This window comes from Vicugna pacos, chromosome 12 (genome assembly GCF_048564905.1).
Source record: "Vicugna pacos chromosome 12, VicPac4, whole genome shotgun sequence".
Lineage (NCBI taxonomy): Eukaryota > Metazoa > Chordata > Mammalia > Artiodactyla > Camelidae > Vicugna > Vicugna pacos.
This window is the reverse complement of record NC_132998.1, coordinates 24,593,153-24,612,776: the sequence shown is the minus strand read 5'-3', so window position 1 is coordinate 24,612,776 and position 19,624 is coordinate 24,593,153. Positions and strand designations below refer to the sequence as shown.

The 19,624-nt window shown below is 37.4% G+C and overlaps 1 protein-coding gene across 3 annotated transcripts in view; it reads left to right on the top strand.

Moving 5' to 3' along the window:
* Positions 1–15,758, top strand: part of IFNG (interferon gamma) — a 34,220-nt gene extending 18,462 nt beyond the window's left edge. For 2 of the 3 annotated variants that reach the window (XM_072973040.1, XM_072973041.1), the window contains exons 3-6: positions 11,050–11,130; positions 12,295–12,363; positions 12,458–12,640; positions 15,027–15,758. In XM_072973040.1, coding sequence (XP_072829141.1) covers positions 11,050–11,130; positions 12,295–12,363; positions 12,458–12,640; positions 15,027–15,161 — 468 coding nt within the window. In that variant the 3' untranslated portion in view covers positions 15,162–15,758. Of the gene's footprint in view, positions 1–9,981; positions 11,131–12,294; positions 12,364–12,457; positions 12,641–15,026 lie in introns of those variants that run through there. The other variant, XM_006205835.3, reaches the window with a different exon arrangement.
* The last annotated feature ends 3,866 nt before the right edge of the window (positions 15,759–19,624 follow it).

Here is a 19,624-nt window from a genome sequence, read left to right as displayed (position 1 = left end):
GTAATGTGAATGCCCCCCCAAATGTATACTGGCTAAAACCCAATAGAGGTTTATTTCTTGATCATGTAAAATCCAAAATAAATGTATCAGAGCAACAGGTATCTTTTCTCTGTGCAGGACTGGGATTCTTTCATTCTGAGACTCTCCCCACTCCCCTATCTTCACTATTTGGACTGTGAGATCACTGTGTACATTTATATCAAGCTGGCAAACAGAGAAGGAACATGGGAGACTGAATGTGGAGGGTGGCATCACTTCCACTCACATCGCATGGGCTAAAACTCTGTCGTATGGCCAACACATAGCTGAAAAGAAAGCTGGGAAATGTAGGTGAGGTCTAAGAAAACAGTTGTAGTGAACGGCAAGTCAGTTTCATCCCCAGAAGTCTTCCCAGGTGGAACTTGCATAAACTGATTCAGTACCTGAGCAGTCACTGCAGTGATGAACCTCTTTGCTGTTGTCATTCGAGTATTAAAAGATTAAAGGATCACCCTGGAATGTCAAATAGAAAGATATTCCATGAATTCCACTGAAGATTTTGCCATTCCCTGAGGTCCTCTGAAAATCCCTGTAGAGGTCATTTTTCCTCTTTTGGCAACCAAACATCTCCCTGCTTCTTAACAGCACTTTTGGAGTTTTTTTAAGAGAATCTCATCATCCTCAATATGTGTTGTCAGGCTGGTCAGTCTGGGTTTCCTGTACCTCGATCATGAAATTCAGAGGAGTACCTGGAAGATCCTTCTGCCAGATTTCTTTTTTTTCCCTCCTCACTATAGGAATGACCACCAAAGGGCAGTCAACTGATGCAAGATCAGCCGATTTGACTCACTGTTTTGGGGTTTTATTTTGGAGCTGGGATACAAATTGGAAACAGAATCATGAGAGTTGACTGATTTATTCCTTCGAGGTGCCCTGCGAAAGAATTGTGTAATTTTTTAGACCAAGATCGTCTGGGATGGCCAGGTACAGCTTACCTGTTTTGAACATGGCTCTTTAGCTTTGTCATCCATCCATGAGCTCCTCTCTATACCTTCAAGAAGTGTTATCTTTTAACTAAAATCAGAATTGTTTTCTAATACATCTGAATGGACAACCCAAAATGGTACAATATTGAATGCATCAAGATTTCAGGACTAAATTAGAGAGTAGTAGACATTCTATGATCAATTGCTAGATTCACTGGAGCAGAGGGGTTAAGCGCCCCAGCAGTGGATTCAACCACACCTGGCTTTGTCATTCATTAGCTCAGTGACTTTGGATAAGCTAGCTGACTTCTGCAAGGTTCACTTTTCTCCTCTATAGAATGAAAAAAATTTTATCTTCTTTAAATGGTTGTCATAATTAAAGGAGATGATGTACATAAAGCACTTACTGCGGGTAGCTGTTACTTCTATTAGGTATCATTGTTTTTACTGGCAGAAATACTGGGCTGCACAAATTCTTTAAGCTCCAATCTCCCTGAGGCTAAATAGAGATTTATTGAGATTTTATTGGATTTTCAGTCACCACATTGAGGCTAGAAGCCTTCAGTTTACATATTATTTTGCTTACAATGACCTCAGTTAAATTGAGATTATAATGTGTAGGTGGTGAGACTTGGCCTTAGTAACCACAACAAAGGAGCAGTAATGACTACATCTATCATTTAAAGAATAATTTAAAAAATGATTTTACCTTTATCACAGTAATACATGCAAAGGCATTGCTGCTTTAACACTTTATGTGTTCTTGAGAAACCTCACATTCTGCAAAATCTCAAACTGAAAATAGCAGGTCCTTTGGGGACAACTAGGTTTGGGACAGTTCATTCAACGCCTGTTGAACTTTATAATAGTTAACAAAAGCAGTAAAAATTCTAATCAAAATACAACCATTGTTAAATCTCTAGGGAAGTTTCCATCTATCACAATACTTTGTAGCCTTACAGTTTGGGTGGCAACTTCCTCCTTTGAGATGTACGGCCTGAGGACATTTGCCTTTGATAGAGAACATTTTCATCCCAATTAAAAATGCTCTCTGGGGTGTAGCCATTTTTATTAACCCATTGTTGTTTTAACAGGAGGGAAAAATCTCTTGAGCTTCCTCATCTGCACTTGTGCTGCTTTCCGGATAGTGGAAAGTTTAGCACTATTTGCATTAAAGTAAAATACTCCTGTAACTTTTGACTTTTTAGTTAAGATCTTCGAATATTGCTAAGACTTTCTCCTCATGGTGAGAAAACTTCTGTTTGATTGTACTTGATTAACATGCTGGGAAAAATCCAGTATGAACCAGAATAAATTCCACATTTTATCAACATCATTTTCCTATTTGCCAGTTGGGTATGAGGCAGTCATATAAAAAACAACATATGTTACAACAGAACAAACTATGGATTGGATAGACTAGGAGTTTGGGGTTAACAGTTACACATTACTATATATAAAATAGATAAACAACAAGGATTTACTGTATAGCACAGGGAATTATATCCAGTTTCTTGCAATGAAGTATAATGAAAAAGAATCTGAAAAAAAATATGTATGTATATGTATCACTGAATCACTATGCTGTACACATGAAACTAACATTGTAAATCAGCTACACTTCAACAAAAAAATAAGAACTAAAAAAAGAACAGGAATAGAAGGTTAACAAAAGCATCAAAAAAGAACAAACTATAAAAAGAAAAAAAAATAAAATAATACTGTGTAGTAATAGATTAACCTTGTCCAGAGAATGGTGTGGTTTTTGCCCTCAGCAGCTGGGAGGTGCCATCGAGGCCTGTGGACTATCCTGCCTGTTACAAGTATCACTGTTTACTGGGGGCCTTGGGCCATGTCAGATAGTCTCTACTGCCATTGTGATTTATGGCAGGGGCCTTGGGCCACAAGGGTGTCAGTTTGACCTCTGAAAGGGCTGGAGACTAAGGTTGGATGTGTGGATAGTCAAACCATTTATTGGACCAAGCCCCCATAAAAACTGTAGATACTAAGGTTTGAGTGATCTTTCTGGGTTGACAATACTCCATGCATATTGTCACACATCATTACTGAAAAAAATTTGTACTGTTTACGACTCCACTGGGAGAGGGCAAGTTCAAAGTTCTGAACATGGAACTCCTCTGGACCCTGTCCCACAAGCCTCTTCCCTCTGGGGATTTTAATTTGTATTCTTTCCCTGTAATAAACAATAATCATGAATAAAACTCCTTTTCTGAGTTCTGTGAGTGCTTCTAGCAAATTATTGAACCTAGGGCTGGTCTGGGGACCCCTGAACTTAACAGTTGGTGTCAAAAATGAGGGTCATCTTGCAGACTCTAAAACTTTGCGAACACTATAAAGCTTATGACAAAAAGTCAGTAACTCTCTGGTTCATGCATATCTATTCCTGAAACACACTTCTCCAGGACAATCACTTTCAACTCATTTAGCTTCCATTCTTAGCTCAATTTCTACTTAACTCCATATCACTAAATATTGCTTACATTGCGTTTTCCCCATTTTAGATAGCATTTATACATTTCCTACTACAGAAAATGATGATTGACTTATTTTACCCTATATATACACACTTAGCCTCCCCTCTCTGCTATCCTCCCATTGTAGCTATATTACGTTTTTTGGAGTAAAGTTTACGTTTTTATGATTAGGTAAATATTATTCATGATATTTGTTGTACATTTTTACATTTTTTTCTTGGACAATATTTGTTTTTTCCTGAAATTAATAATTGGTGTAATTTGGTTAGCTTTCTTAATTTTCCATCATAATTCACCATCTTCTAACTCCAATCTCTGACAGGGATAACTTATAGTATAGTCAAACACATTTAGTTACATTTGTTTTCCTTGGAGACATGCATCTGAAACTCCTCAGTCCTTCAGTTCCAACAAGTGCTGGTTGCCCTAAGGCCTGCTGCACAACTGTCTTTTGGGGATTTCCTTCATAACATGCTGGAAAATCTCCCAGCTTCTTTCCTATGTTGGAGCCTCTGTTTCCTGGATCCCAGGTCGTCTTTGATTTAATTTTTTTTTTGGTTAAACACTTTCTCAGCTTTCTTAAGATCCTTTATGAGAAAGGGTACATGGAAAATAAAGTTATGAGATCTTGCACAAATGAAGAGTGTCCTTACCCTAACAGTTGACTGATGACTTGGAGAAGTAAAACATTCTAGTCTGAACATTGTTTTATTTGAGTTTATTCAGAAATTTAAATGTATTTTTCTATCAATGTCTAGCTTCCAGAATTGCTATTGAGAAGTTTGATGACATTTTTTTTCTTATCCTTTGCATGTGACCTGCTTTTTTCTCTTTTGAATTTTAAGAATCTTCTCTGTATACAAGAGTCTCTGAAATTTAATGCTGTACCTTGGGGGTCTGTACTTTTTACTCATTTTCCTGGGAACTCTTTGGGCTTTTCATTTTGAAAACTCATGTTCTGCAGCTATGAGAAATTTTCTTAAATAATTTCCTTGATAATTTTCTCCCTTTAATTAATTCTTTTCTCTTTCTGGAACTCCTATTGGACTTCCTGAGTCATTTCTTTAGTTTCCCTAATTTTCTTTATATTGTTTCAGCTCTTGGTAATTTTGTTCATTCTGGGAGATTTGCTCAACTTTATCTTTCAGCTCTTCTATTGCTTTTTAAAGTTCCTTTGCTACAGTTTTAAATGCTAAGAGATTCTTAGTCTCTAAATGTTCTTGTTTCATGAATCTTTTCTTACTTCTTTTACTTCTGAATTTTTTCCCTTTGCATTGGTTTTTTTCCCTCTGCTTTGTCTCTGTTTTCTCCAAAAATTTTTTTTCTATTTGTTCCTTTGGATCTTGTCTTTTATCCTAAAATATTTTCTGAAGTGTTTTGTGGTCATCTGTGTTGTCATGTTTAATAGTGAAATCTTAATTATTGGAATGGGTTCCTTATATGCATAGATGGAGCTTCTTGACTTCCAAGCATCCTCATAGGGTATTACTTAAGACTGGTGTGTTTTATTAGGAAAAATCTCAAAGTCAGTATGTCTTTTCCTTTGGGATGACCAGTTTTTCTAGAGGGGAATCTTCTGGTCACCTGCCTGATAAAAGTCTAACAGAGTATGGATTTTGGAAGCCTAGTGGTCTCACTGTTCAGTGTGATGACTTAATTAAATCTAATTTTATCAAGACACTTCCCTGACTCCTCTGCTGTGTTAGATATTTATCTCACTTAAACTCAACAGTGTAGTGCAAAGTCATTATTAAATCCAAGAAGCCTGACTCCAGAGCCATTGGACATAACCACTGGGTTACTTTTCTTCATATTTAATGAATACACAAAAGTTTACTAAGGAATAATTCTGAGCTATATACTGTATTAGAAAAAAATGTGAAAGAATTTGGGTCAAAATGCTAATAGTGTTTACTTATGGATAGTGAAATCAAAGATGACTTTTTTCTTTTCTTGTGCTCTTCCAGATAGTCTGATTTTTTAGTTAAAAGATCTCATGTAATTTTATAACCATTAAAAACTATTTCCATTTGAAAAACTAGTAGATGGGAATTTGGTTCAGGTATTTAATGAATTGGTTCAGGGATTAGGGATGCAGTAATAATGACTTATCAAACTCTGGCTTATAATTATTCATTGGATGATTATGGTTTCAAAATTCCTCTTCCAGGTAGTCACGGGAAAATTTAAATCTGCCAGTCTGCTGTATGAAACTTTTATGTTGGGTGATAGAAGGATAAGTGTCCTTTGGATGCATGTTCTCAAAACTTAGTGCCATTTCAGGGGTCACCCAGAGGACAACTCACTTTCTGAGATCATTGGGAAAAAAGCACATGGCCAGCAGGATGAAGTACAAATGGTGAACTTGACATTTGACCTTACAGATTCTACATACCTTTCAAGGCTTGATGAAAATTAAATGAAGATTAAAAGCTCAAATTCAACTGAAATAAAAATTCAAGCCACTCATGAAATTCCTCAACTTTTCCATCTTTCAGAAAATTACAGTTGTCACTCTATTTTCATGGAAGTTGGTTGACTGTGCAGATGTGGACCTACAGATATGGAGGGCCCACCATATTATGCCATTTTATAGAATGGACTTGAGCATTCATGGATTTTGTTACCGACTAAGGTCCTGGAACCAATCCCCCAGGACTGTATTACTCCTTGAATTCCCAAGTCTTTTGGGATCTCTACCTCATTTAACATTAGGTCTCAGTAATATCTTATATTCCTCATAAATCACAATCATAGAAACAGAATGTTAGAAACAGAAGGAAACAGTTCATTGGGTCCAGCTCTTCTTTTTAAGATGTTGCAGCTGAGATATAAGGCATGAGTAAAGGCTTTGCTCAAAATCCCACATCATACCAGTAGATTCTAGGACCAGAATTTCCTTCCTCTTAGGCCAAAGGTCTTTACTGTATATTTCTTCATCAATTGTAATGTTTTTTTCCCTAGTACTAATGTTGGAGGAAGAGATTATATCTTTTACTTCTTTGTAATTTGTAAGAACTCTTTCTAAGAGGCAGAGCAACAAGTAAACTTTTGCCCCAAGAGGACAAATAGATAATGAAACACCAATAAATAGGTAGACTTCAGTGTTAAAAAGGATTCAGAGGCTACATCTAAACTTAGTAAGAAAGAATGCCGTGACTAACTAGACTCCTGCCATGGGTATAGGAGGAAGGAATATGATGCGTATGTTAGATATGGGTTTTTCTCTCTCATTGTTCAAAGCCTCTGGGAAGGATGTACATATATGGAGAATAAAGGAAGAATATGGATACCTACCTAGTAATCAGAACAGTGAAATCAATCCTAGCTACCAATGTGGTGACACATATTCCTGCCAGATTGTCTCACTGTTAACTTCTTTGTAATCTCTAAAGCTATAAGCATGGAGTAGGTGCTCAGTAAAGACTTACTCATTGCCTGAACTTAGAATATAAACAAAAATATTTTCACAACAGAACTATCCCATCCTTCTTCGGTAAACCTGCGTCTAGCATAGTACTCAGCACTTAGCAAATGCTTTTAAATTCCTTGTGGAATAAAAATAATACGACCTTCAAAGCATGACCATGAATCCCTAGATTGTCAGTGTACAATCACATCTGACATAAAATTGATACCATTATAAGCTGGTGACTGTACTAAATAAGTATAATATCTTCCATAGTCTTTGAATCAACCCTCAGAGTTGCCCAAGATGGCATGAAAGAAAAAGGGGGATTCAGAAAACTCTCCTCTAACATGTATGATTTCTGAGTCAAATTTCGGGGAAAATCTGACTCCGCGTGGACTTCCATTCTGTCTACCATTTTCTTCCGTAGGCTCGGCTTGCGTGAGGTCAGGAGTTCCAGGAGTCAAAACAGCGTGGGTCTGGATCCAATGTTGACTCATACTTGGTGGAAGAAATCTACACCAAAGTCTGGATGAGATAATTCGGTTGTGAGTACTAGGGATATGACTGCTGACCACAAAGGAAAAACGGCAACCAAGGTGTAAGTTTTGTCTTACGACTACCTACTCAGTGAAGACTGAGGATAGCACGATCAAAAATCTTGCTGACGCTTAATGCATAACCATAGCCAGTTTTCAGAAAGAAGTCTAGCTGAAAAGAAAAAAGAAAGTTTTCAGTCCTTTTGTGTTAGCAATTCAGTCACACTTTGGCTCCTGGTGGGTTTGCAAAACTTATAAAGGACATCTTGGTGGTGAATTACTGTGCAGTCTCAGTGTTGCCTGAGCCAACGAAGTGTGAAACCTCTAGTTTGCATTTGCAACATGAGGTGTTTTACAGGCAGAAAAGAGAGAGAAACATCTTCTTTGGTAAAGTTGACAAGACAGGAAAAGATCATAATAGAATATATGATTGTGGTGACAACATTCTGAACCAAGAAAATCACATATTGAAAGATAAAATTTCGTAGTATGTGATTGACTTCCAGCCTGGGATGCAGGACCAGTTACAGAATCTGCAGTGCAAAATGAAAATGGGAGTCCCTTGTTAAAAAATTATTAGGAATTTCAACAAAGTAACAACAGAGCATTAAGCCAAATGTGGGCTGTTCCAAGTGTGGGGTCCTGGTAGACCATACAGGTCTCATATCCACGAAGATGGGCCCTCTGGGACGTCTAACCAATCATTTCAAAACTTTAATTTGCAGTCTTTTTTTTTTTTTAAGGAGTTCAAGAGTGACCTATTATCTCATCAATTCTACAGAAAAAAATTCCAGAAATCAAAGCCTGATAAGATGTAATTATTTTAATACACCTATCAAACACAGTTATTGGCACAAACAGTAATTTTAATGGCTATTAATTGGGGATGGGTAGATTAGGGGAAAAGTCTTGGTTCTAGACTTTGCTCTCTATTGTCCAGTGGAATCAACTTAAGCACAGTAATTTGTTTTTTTCTGGTCTTGACTTACAAATCTAAAAAATGAGAGAGTAGGCCACAGGTAATCTCTATAATTCCCTAATTCTACACTGTGCTTGGTCATTCCAATAAGAGTTATTAGAGCTTAAATTTTAGCCGTGTGTTTACTAATCTGAAACATCTGGCCATGTTGTAAACATATTCTTAATATACGTCTCTATTTTTGAATAGGTATTTGCAATTTACTAACCCTCAGACAATATATAATTCCTAATTATGGATCCACTATTTTTAACTCCTCAGTCCCAATATCAGTAGATATATCAACAAATGGGCAGAACAAATTTTTCTTCTTTCCAGAAAGTTGTTAATATTCCTTCCAATAACTTGGAGTTTGGTTGTAGGTTTCCTGGATAGTACTCAGCGCCTGCAGTGGTCTGAAGGCTTTGAAAATGGCTTCTTGTCACTGTGTCACTCTGTAAGCACATTATCTGGGCCTTATGTTAGCTTGAGGAGAAATTCAGTAGAGCTTTGTGGGCAGCAGTGTAATTTCCACGCTTTTCGCTTGCTTAGCATGAGGCTTTGGTCCCACAAATACATTTTGATCTTGTTTATCCTTTGGGAAGATAGCCCCTCAAAGAATTTTCTGGCCTTTTTCACATAAAAAAATACATTGGAATTGTTCCACTAAGCAGGAGTTGGCTAGAGAGACATAGCATCATGTTTGCAACATTAATCATGAACTCTTTAATTAAAAATGCATTTCCTACAGGTAGTTCTGATAGCATTGGGATTGATTAGAGCTTGAGGGAAAAGTAGGTCCTTAATTAAGCATTCAAATTCACTTTTAGTCAGTGCTGCCTATGGACAAATCTCCACACTAAAATGGTTTTAGGAAAGAGAAGGGTGTTACAGAAACAAGGAAACAATTTCTGATTTTAAGGAACTCACTCTAATATGGGGGAAGACACATGAGTAACCAACTCTAATATGAGAATGAGGAATCAGGACTCTAAGGATAGTGTGAACCTCTTTCCTAGGCCTGTGTAGAGAATGTGAGATTACTTTTAAGAGGGATAATTTTGAGAGAACTCATGGAGATAAGGATCTTTAGGCTGGTCTTGGATGGATGGGTACCACTCTGGGAGGTACAGATGCAGGAAATCAAGAAAGAAAGGAACGGCATGAGCAAAGGTTCAGGGTGTATTTTTTAGGAATGACCAGTCGTCCAACATGCCTGGATTGCAATAGATCACTTTTATTGAGTGCTTACTACATGACAGGCAAAATTCTTAGCACTTTATATATATATATATATGTATATATATACATATATATATATATGTATCCGACTGAATTTTCAACTGAAGCCCTGAAGGAGATACTAATATTAGGCTCATTCTAAATATAAGGAAAGAGTTAAGAAGCTTACTCAAAATCACAGAGCTAAATAGTAGTGGAGCTGGGATTCTAGTCTGCATTCATAACTACAGTCCTCCGGTGCATGCATTATAGTTTGAAATTCAAGGGGAGCTGGAACCAAATAGTGGAGGGTCTTCTGTGCCATCCTTCAGTGTTGTATTTCATAAATAAATTACTAAAGGAGGAGGGAAAATAATCCTATTTTTTGTATTAAAAAGAAAAGAAATAAAAGTATAAAAAGAATCTTTATTATTAGTGATTATTTGGAACAATTGATTGTCTAGAGCTATGCTGTTCAGTATGGTAGCCTCCTGGCTCTTGAGCATCTGAAATGTGACTAGTCCAAATTGAGATGGGCTGTAGGTATAAAATGCACACCAGATTTCTAGGATTTAGTATGTCACAAAGCATGTACAATATTTTATTAATAATTTTGTGTATTGATCCATATTGAAATGATATTTTGGGTATATTGGTTTAAGTACAACATATTTTAAAATTGTTTGTACCTGTTTCTTTTTACTTTTAGTAATGGGGCTATTAGAAAATTGGCTTGCATTATATTTCTATTGGGAGGGTGTTGGTCAGAGCAATGTAAAGTTGTGGTCGTTACACTAACCATCTTTGATGAAGGGCTTCCTACCACATCAGTCTTTTAACCACATTCTTTCCTTGCTTTCTGGTCATTTGCAAGAAAAATTTTAAGAGGCTCCCCCTCTGTAAAGGTTTGAGAGCCCCTAGAATTTCCTTTTTTACTTGCTTCCGACCGCAAACAAATGATCAATGTAATCTCTGGATGAGGAGTCAACATTTTACAAAGGTAGAGGGAGGAGGTGACAGAAATTTCCAATCCCTGGATGGTGTGAAGTGAAAGTGCTTTCAAAGGATCCCACAAGAATGGCACAGGTGGGCATAATTGGTCTGTCCCTTCGTCAGAAGACCCAAGGAGTTGAAAGGAAATTCTAACTACAACACCCAAATGCCACAAAACCATAGTTATTAATACCAACTAACTAGCATCTCTGTCTATCTGCCACCATCTCATCTTAAAAAACTTGTGAAAATACGTAATCTTGATGAGACTTCAATGAGGTATAAATATCAGCAGCAGAAGGAGACACAGTACATTCTTCTGATCATCTGAAGATCAGCTAATAGAAAAGAAGAGCAGCTAAGTCCTGTGGACCTGATCGACTTAATACAGGAGCTACAAATTTCAACTACTTTGGCCTAACTCTTCTCTGAAACGATGAATTATACAAGTTATATTTTGGCTTTTCAGCTTTGCGTGATCTTGGGTTCTTCTGGTTGTTACTGCCAGGCCCCATTTTTTGATGAAATAGAAAACCTAAAGAAATATTTTGTAAGTATGACCTTTTAATAATACTTGCTTGTGGTTGAAGTGACTGAATGTTGCCTTGAAATTGTAACTATGATGGGCTGTTATCTCTAGTCCACAGTCATTTTGAGAAGACTTGGTGTTCTCGTGAATGTTGGCTGGATGGGTTTTGGTTTGTTCTGTTTTGTTTGAAAACAATGTAGGTATTGCTTTAACTCTCTGCTCAATTTGCTATAGAGACTTAGGGGGGATTTACGAATCCTCCAAAAGATGGGCATAATATGAGTATAAGTGATAGAATTGATAATTTTGAGAATCTAGTCAGTTACGATGTCAAGTAGTAAGCTACTGAAAAAAATGACTGGATATTAGTTTCTGATTTCTCAGGCTACTACGATGGTGACATCATTAAAAGGTCAAGATTAGCATTAAAAATGGTAATCTGAAATAATTGATCAATTAAACAAGGTGAGGTCCTTAAACTTTGACTTAAAAAAAAATCACTTACAGGTGTTTTTCTCCAGAAAAGTGGTTTAAAAATTCTACTGCCCCATCCATATTATATGTGAGTTACTCTTGGACTCAGTCATTTGCTGAGATTTTTTTTTGTAGGAGTTATAATCTGGCTTATAGTTTAAAAATTCTGTTTTAAGAGTTTTTTAAAAATTTTATTTATGGTTAATTAAAATAATTTTTGCATTTAAAATATTATATTAAATGTCCAAAATTTAGCTATTATAATTATAACTGGAGCTATCTTTTAAAGCAGGCATAATACCTTATAGGAAGGCACAGGTAGAGGTTATAGAAACCTGTACCATAGGGGGGCAGTACTTTATAGTGAGATGGCTTTGTTGATTTTTTTTTTTTTACTAGGTTTAAAAATACTTTCCTTTCCTTATTATAGTTATTTTGGACAATTGAAGTATCCTCAGTCGTGTTAAGTTAATTTGTGATGTTGCAATTTAAGAGTTATATTAGAAAATAAGAAAGCTAAAATAGCATGATAGTATTTGGCTATATCCAACATAATAGCTTTTGAGAATACTTATTGTTAGAACCGAACAGAGGATTGGAAAGAATATCTGTGAATATTGTCAGTATCTGAGTTCAATACAACTTGTAATTTTTATGGCAATTTATGGACTAACTGTAAACCAATTTTTCCTGTTCTTTTTTTCCCCCCAGAATGCAAGTCATCCAGATGTAGCAGATGGTGGGCCTCTTTTCTTAGAAATTTTGAAGAATTGGAAAGAGGTAAGATGAATATTTCCATTTAGCTGATTTTCCTGTTGTTTATTTTCTGATGGATAATTTCCATTAACCTTTCTTTGTACTCTTTTCTCCCAAGGAGAGTGACAAAAAAATAATTCAGAGTCAGATTGTCTCCTTCTACTTCAAACTCTTTGAAAACTTAAAAGATAACCAGATCATTCAAAGGAGCATGGATATCATCAAGCAAGACATGTTTCAGAAGTTCTTAAATGGCAGCTCTGAGAAACTAGAGGACTTCAAAAAGCTGATTCAAATTCCGGTGAGATAATCTTGATTCTTTCTTTGGTTTCATTGCAGAGGCTCTTGCAAAGCACTTAATTCCCAGAAAGTAGGAATTAGCTACTGGTACAATTGTTAAAGCTATGAAATGATCCTTTGGCCAAAACTCAGCCAATTCTGTTCTGTTCTAATTTTGCAAAGTCAGTTACAGGAGTCACTTAAACTTGTGATTTGGTAAAATACTTGCATGATGCCTACTGCACAAATATAGGTGAATGAACAAAATCAGTGACAAAGAAATAGTGAAAAAGTTGAGGGGAGTATTGACAAGCAGTTTTCCCATTGCCCCTTATTTGTATGTTGGAAATTCTCTTGCTTTGAATAGGAGGCAACTGTCTTAATGGAAAGAGCAGTGGGAGGGGGGAAAAGACCAATGCTCCTCCCAGCTCAGCTACTAAAGAAAGGTGTGACCTCAGATGAATCACACGCCTGGCTGGGGCTCAGTTTCCTCATCTTAAAAGGAGACTGTTGGGTTCACTGTAATTTGTATGGTCTCCTTTGCTCTAAAATTCTCTGATGCCGTGAGAATGAGCTAGGAGGAAGAGGCAAAGGGCCTCCTACTGCCAGGCTCTGGTCAACCTCTTATATTGTGTAGCCCAAGTAGAGGTGAGAGTGTTGTTTTTTAGAAAAGAAAATAGGTAGATTTTATACCTTAGGAAAGAATTGTCCTATCAACTTTTGGATACTAGAACATCTCAGCTGGAGAAATCCTTGGGCTCCCAAGGTTTGTCATTAGATTGTCTTGAATCTTTAAAGTTTTGGTTTCTAGAAGCTGAAAGATCACTTTGAAGCATAAAGACAAATCCCATTTTCCACAATTTTATCTAAGAGATAAAAATCTTCAGATTCCTTTGGGGTTGGCTTTGGTATAAACAGGTTGGATTAGAAGAGGAGAGGTCCCGTCATGATGTGCTCTCAAGCTTTGTGCCTGGCTCTCACTCTAACTGGGTCTGCCTCTCACCAATCTCCTATCAGCTCCCGGGAACTGAAATAAGTGCTTGCTCTTCAAAATTTCTCTAGTCTCCAGTACATTAGATGGTATAAAAGTGACTTATCAAATATAAGACCATTACTACTTCCGCTGGTAATGTTTTCCAAAGCAGAGCTCTATTGGCTGCAGGCCAGAGAATGAAAAAGCACTTGTTCCTAACCCAGTGCTGCCCCTGGCCTGCTATTCAGTCTTGGATAAGTCTCTTAGTTTCTTGATGATGCTTTGAACATTGGAAAGTGAAATTTATAATTTGCGAACACTCAGCTGGTAGAAACTTTTCTACTCTGCTGTGACTGGGCCTTAAAAAATAATCTGTTGGTCCCATCCTTCTGGAAGCTCCAAGCCTCCTGCTTCACAATGGGCAATCTTGAGTGAGCTGTCAACCACTTTTTGCTCAATTGCTAACATATTTAAGGCATGTTACGCCTTTTAGTCCTATAGTCTAGAATCTCCTACTCATTCTCAGAAATGTGGCAAGGAGGAGTGTTTCCAGCTTTAGAAAGAAATATAGTGGCATTGTATGAAGCATGAATTCATCTAGATTAGAATGAGAAAATAGGTCAATTTGCTAGAAGGGAAGGCAGGGTATAGGGAAATTTGTCTTTAATTCCTAGTTTTAAATGTTATATACTAGTAATTGATTATTGCCAATAAATACGATCAGTTTATTTTTCATCTCATTATGGAAAGGATGAGACTGACCTAACTAGAGGGAAGTTTAAAATTATGTGGGTTTCATCCATTGTGGACTTGGTGTTTACAAAGTACTGAACCTGTATCAGCGGTTCTCAAACTTCGGAGGTGTCTGAATTACCTGGTGATGTTAGTAACTACACAATGGCCCAGGCCTACTCCGATTCCATGCACCTGGGTCTCTGAGTTCTTCATTAGGTCTCCAGGTTATTCTGCTACACACCAAAGGTGAGAGCCATTGATCTATAGTAACTCCTTTGATACAGCAAAGATGAAGTACAAAGTGACAGAAGTGGTAGGGAACCTAGAGATAATTTAGAAAAGAAACAGAGATTTGAAGAGGTTAAGTGACTAGTTTAAAGTCAGATTTATTGCACACAGGATTCAAACCCACATTTTTTGTAGCTCCACTTCAGGGGTCTTTTCACTATATAATTTTCAGAATTCTGTAGCAGTAAATTTAAGGATATGTGATGTGCCCCACCATGTTACAGCACAACTAGAAATTTAATTATAAGATTAGTCTTAATTACTGAAGAAACCAACATTCCATATTAAGGTAATATATTGCTAGTGAAAATAATTTATTTTAAAGGAATACTTCCTTTCTTGGGCAATGACAGCAGAATATCCTGATGGCTTGTACGGCTGAAATTAACTTTGCTGTTTTCTTTCCCAACAGGTTGATAACCTGAAGGTCCAGCGCAAAGCCATAAGTGAACTCATCAAAGTGATGAATGATCTGTCACCAAAATCTAACCTAAGAAAGCGGAAGAGACGTCAGAATCTGATTCAAGGCCGGAGAGCGTCGAAGTAATGGTCGTCCTGCTGGCAATATTTGAATTTTTAAATCTAAATCTATTTATTAATATTTAATATTTTACATTATTTATATGGGGAATATATATTTAGACTCATCAAAGTATTTATAATAGCAACTTTTATGTAATGAAAGTGAGTATCTATTAATATATGTGTTATTTATAATTCCTGTATCCTGTGACAATTTCATTTGACCCTTTTTTTCCTGACTAACTAGGCAAGTCTATGTGATTATAAGGTTTTGTCTCAGGGGCAACTAGGCAGCCAGCCAACCTAAGCAAGACCCTGTGGGTTGTGTGTTTATTACTTGATGATATAATGAATGCTTATAAATGAAATGTTGCCATACAGTTACTCCCTGTTTGAGAGTATGTCTGCATTCTGAGCCACTGCTTTGATGGAATGTCAAACAGACTTGAATGTGTCAGATGATATGACTTGTTCCCCTGATAAAAACAGCATCTCACCTCATCTTGTGCCTAGTACTTCAGAATATTGCTGATAACTGTGATTGCACCCAAATGGAAAGTAATACATTTGTTGAGTTTATCAATATGCAATATATATGAATAAAGTATCATTTTATAATTAATGCTGTGTCAGACTTTTTCTAAGTGAGGACTGGGTTAAATGACTAATGAATTAGTAGGAGGAGAGTCATTTTTAGCTGTGGAAATAGTTGAATTGGATTAAGCCCATTAAAAGTGGCATTTCTCTCCCCAGGCAATTTGTTGGCTTCCACTGCTCCATTTGGTAGCTGTTTGAGTTATCCTTCCAAAATATAGATTTAATTATGTCACCTTTTACTTCATAGCTTCTGCTGTGGAAAGTAATCCAAATTGTTTGGCATGCAAAGATTTATTTCTATTTCCTCCCTCAACTCCCTGTTGCATCTTTCATCTTGGTATTCCCCCATCTTTTCTGTCCACTTTGGGCAAACACCACTGGGTATGGAATAATGAGTGTGAACTCTAGGGAGAGAGACCCGGATTGAATCTTGGTCCTGCCAAGTTGTGTGACCTCTATATTCTCTAAGCTTTAGTTTCCTCATTTGATAAAGAAGAATAATTATGCTGTCCTCATAATACTGTGATGAGAATTTATTCTTTCACTTGAGAAATATTTACTAGGGCAAGTACTATGTGCTTGGGGCTGTTCTAGGCACTTGAGATGTATTTGTGAACAAAACCAACAAGAATCCCTTCCCTTGGGGAATTTAGAATTTAGTAAGGGGGAGACAGATAATAAACAAAATACAAAATATGTTAGTAAACCACATGGTATGTTAGATGGTGATAGATGCTATGGGATAAAAATAAAGTAGAATGGGAGAACTGAGAAAACTACAAGTAGGCTAGAGCAAATGGGCCAGAGGTTTAAATGGAGTGATTATTATAGTTGGCTACATTGAAGAGATAACATTTGAGGAAGTACTTATAAGAGGTAAGGGAGGATTCTAGGCAAAAGGAACATTTTTGCAAAGGCTCTTAAGTGGAAACTTGTCATGAATGACAGAAGAAGAGCCAGCAGACCAGTGTGGTTGGAGCAAAATGAGTCAAGAATAACTAACTTTTTAGCTGAGCAGATAAAAAGATGAAGTTGTCATCAGATGAGATGGGGAAAACTGGAGAGAGCAGGTTTTGGGTGGAAAATCCGAAATTCAGTTTTGAACACTAAGTTGAAGGAGCCCATCAGATTTCAGAGTGGAGATGATGAGTAGGCAATTAGGTAGATTAGGTCTGGATTTGAGAGAGAGCTCAGGACAGTTGACATAAATGTAGGAGCTGAGGGTATAGCAGGTATTTAAAGACCTAATACCAGTTGAACTCATGAAGGTCATGAGTTTACACAGAGAAGAGAAGAAAAGCAAAAGATTCAGTCTTAAGGCATGCTATCGTTAAGAGGTTAGGGCAAGACCAATGAAAAAGGCTGAAAAGAAATGGCCAGTGAAATAAGAGGACAACCTAAAACATGGGATGTTCTGAAAGCCAAGTAAAGAAAGCGTTTTAGGAACAAACTGTGTTAAATGTAGTTAAATCTAGTCAGATGAGGACTGAGAACTCAACACTGAATTTAACAACGTGGAGACCATTGGTGAACTTGGACAAGAGCAGTTCTGATGTAGGATGACGATGAAACCCTGATTAGAAGGGGATTAAGAGAGACATTTGAGACAAAAAACATGCATAACTCTTTTTAGAAGTTTTTGTTTGTTTTTGCAAAGGAGTACAAAGAAAGGGGTAGCTGTCAGGATAAGAGACCAAAAGAAATTTTACAATTTTTTAGTTGTTGCTTTTAAGATGGGAGAGGAAATAGTATGCTTATATATTGATGTAAGTGATTCAAGAGAAAAATAATAGATGACATAGGAGAGAGGGGAAGGAACCACAGAGTATTTTCATGAGTAAGAGAGAGGTGAATGGAGGACGCAGGAGGAATTGACTTTAAGCAGGTGCACAGAAAGTTTACCTTTGTTAACAGATAGAAAAGTAGATTATGTGTGTTCTGATGTTGGTAGTTGAGTAAACGTGGTGGTGAGAACATTCGGAAATTTAAATTGGTGGTTTAGTTTTCTCAGTGAAATGGAAAGCTGAGAGTGAGGTTCAGGGAAGAGGAGTTGGAGGCAGAAGAGTGGATAGATCAGGACAGTGCAATGTAGGTTGCAAGCAGCTTGAAGGGCCCACTTGAGGCCCAACGTCATGAAGTTATGGGGCACCAGTTGATATAGTTGAGTGTCTCCATCCATATCAAGTTGTGGGTGAAGATATGGAGTAGGCAGACAGTTACATTTAGCAGACTTTGATTTGGCCAAGCAAGTAGGATAGGGAGAGTGAGGACAAGGAAGTCTTGGGGCTGTACAAGGATGCGCTTATAAGGGTTAGGGAATTGGTAATGAATTTTAAGCTGGTTAAGAAGAGGAAGAGTATATCAAGTTTGCTGATGGAGGGCAAAGAAGTGTTTACATGAAAGGATATCTGCCCTGCCTCTGGGCCCAGAAGATGAGAGAGGTAACAGCCACCACCTGACAGGGCTGTAAGGGAAGCAGATTTTTAGGGGAAAATCAGCTTATCTTCGGAGTATGAGCAAGTCGAGAATAGGATGAATTTGGTTAGTACAGGACTGTGTATTCCAGATCCAATGAGTAGGGGCAGTCGGGGAGATCATAAAAGGGAATGTACAAATGGATGTGTTTTGAGTCTGGGACTTCTCATGATCACTGACATAAACAAGGATAATGGATATGAGATTAATTCTACTGGCTTTGGGGTGCACAGTGGGGGAAAGATTGTGAGTGTCAAGGACAGAGATGGTTGGGTGTCTGAGGCTTCCAAAGCAATAAGGTTTAAAAAATTGATAACTTTTCTCAGTCTCAGAAGAGAACTGAAGTTGCAGGACAAATTGCCACCACTAAGTCTTGAGGAATGGGCAAATCTAGAGAGTCACAGACAAAATCTGCTTATAGGGAGCAGTATCCACGGGAACCATTAAGCTGTAAGAACACTTAAATAGTCATTTTGAATTGCTGGAGGCTGAGGGTAGACTGGAATGAGAGTGAGAAACTACTGAGAGCTGAAGGGTTAGGGCTTCCCCACACTTTTGTGGGATTTACTTACAGGAACCCTCCCAGATTCAAGCGGTAAAGATCTGAGAAAGATTTCCCTGTGGCTATGGCAGGGGAAGGGGAAGAGTAAACTTTGTGAACTATCTTTAGAAACAACAGCCTTCTCTCCAGATGGGAAAGACTCTCCCAGAATCTTGTAAGAGAGTCATGAGGATACTTTGCCAACTCCAGCGCCCTCTGGTCTTCTTTTCGCACCTAAAGCTATATAAGAAGAAACAGTTGTAAAGATAATAGTCCTGAAACACAAACCCACAAAAACAGTGAGATGTAATGGGAAGATTATAAAACACTCTTCCATTTCCTGAGAACTTGCTGCGTACTACTAGGGCTCCAGTGTAGTAATGATGGATTACGGCTGAAACAGCTGCATGGCACAGACTCACTCTGAAGAGTAGTACTTAGGTAAACACAAAAATATAGACAGGAGCAGGGAGGGTATAGCTCAAGTGGTAGAGTGCATGTTTAGCATTCGTGAGGTCCTAGGTTCAGTCCCCACTACCTCCTCTAAAAATAAATAAATAAACCTAATTACCTCTGTCGTCCTCCACCCCCTCCCCGCCACACACAAACTAACTAGCTAAATAAATAAAGACAGGAGACAAAAGCAAGGATAGGATGTTTGAGGAATTTGATGCTTCTGGCACATCAAGAAGCAAGAAAGAAGAGAGTGAAGAGACAAAGCAAGCATCATATTCAGATATAACAGGGGTTAGAATCATCAGGCAAGAAATTTAAAAGAACTACAATTAAAATGTTAAGGGTTCTAGTGGAAAAAGTAGACAACATGCAGTAACAGATGGGCAATGTCAGCAGAAAGGTGGAAATTCTAAGAAAGA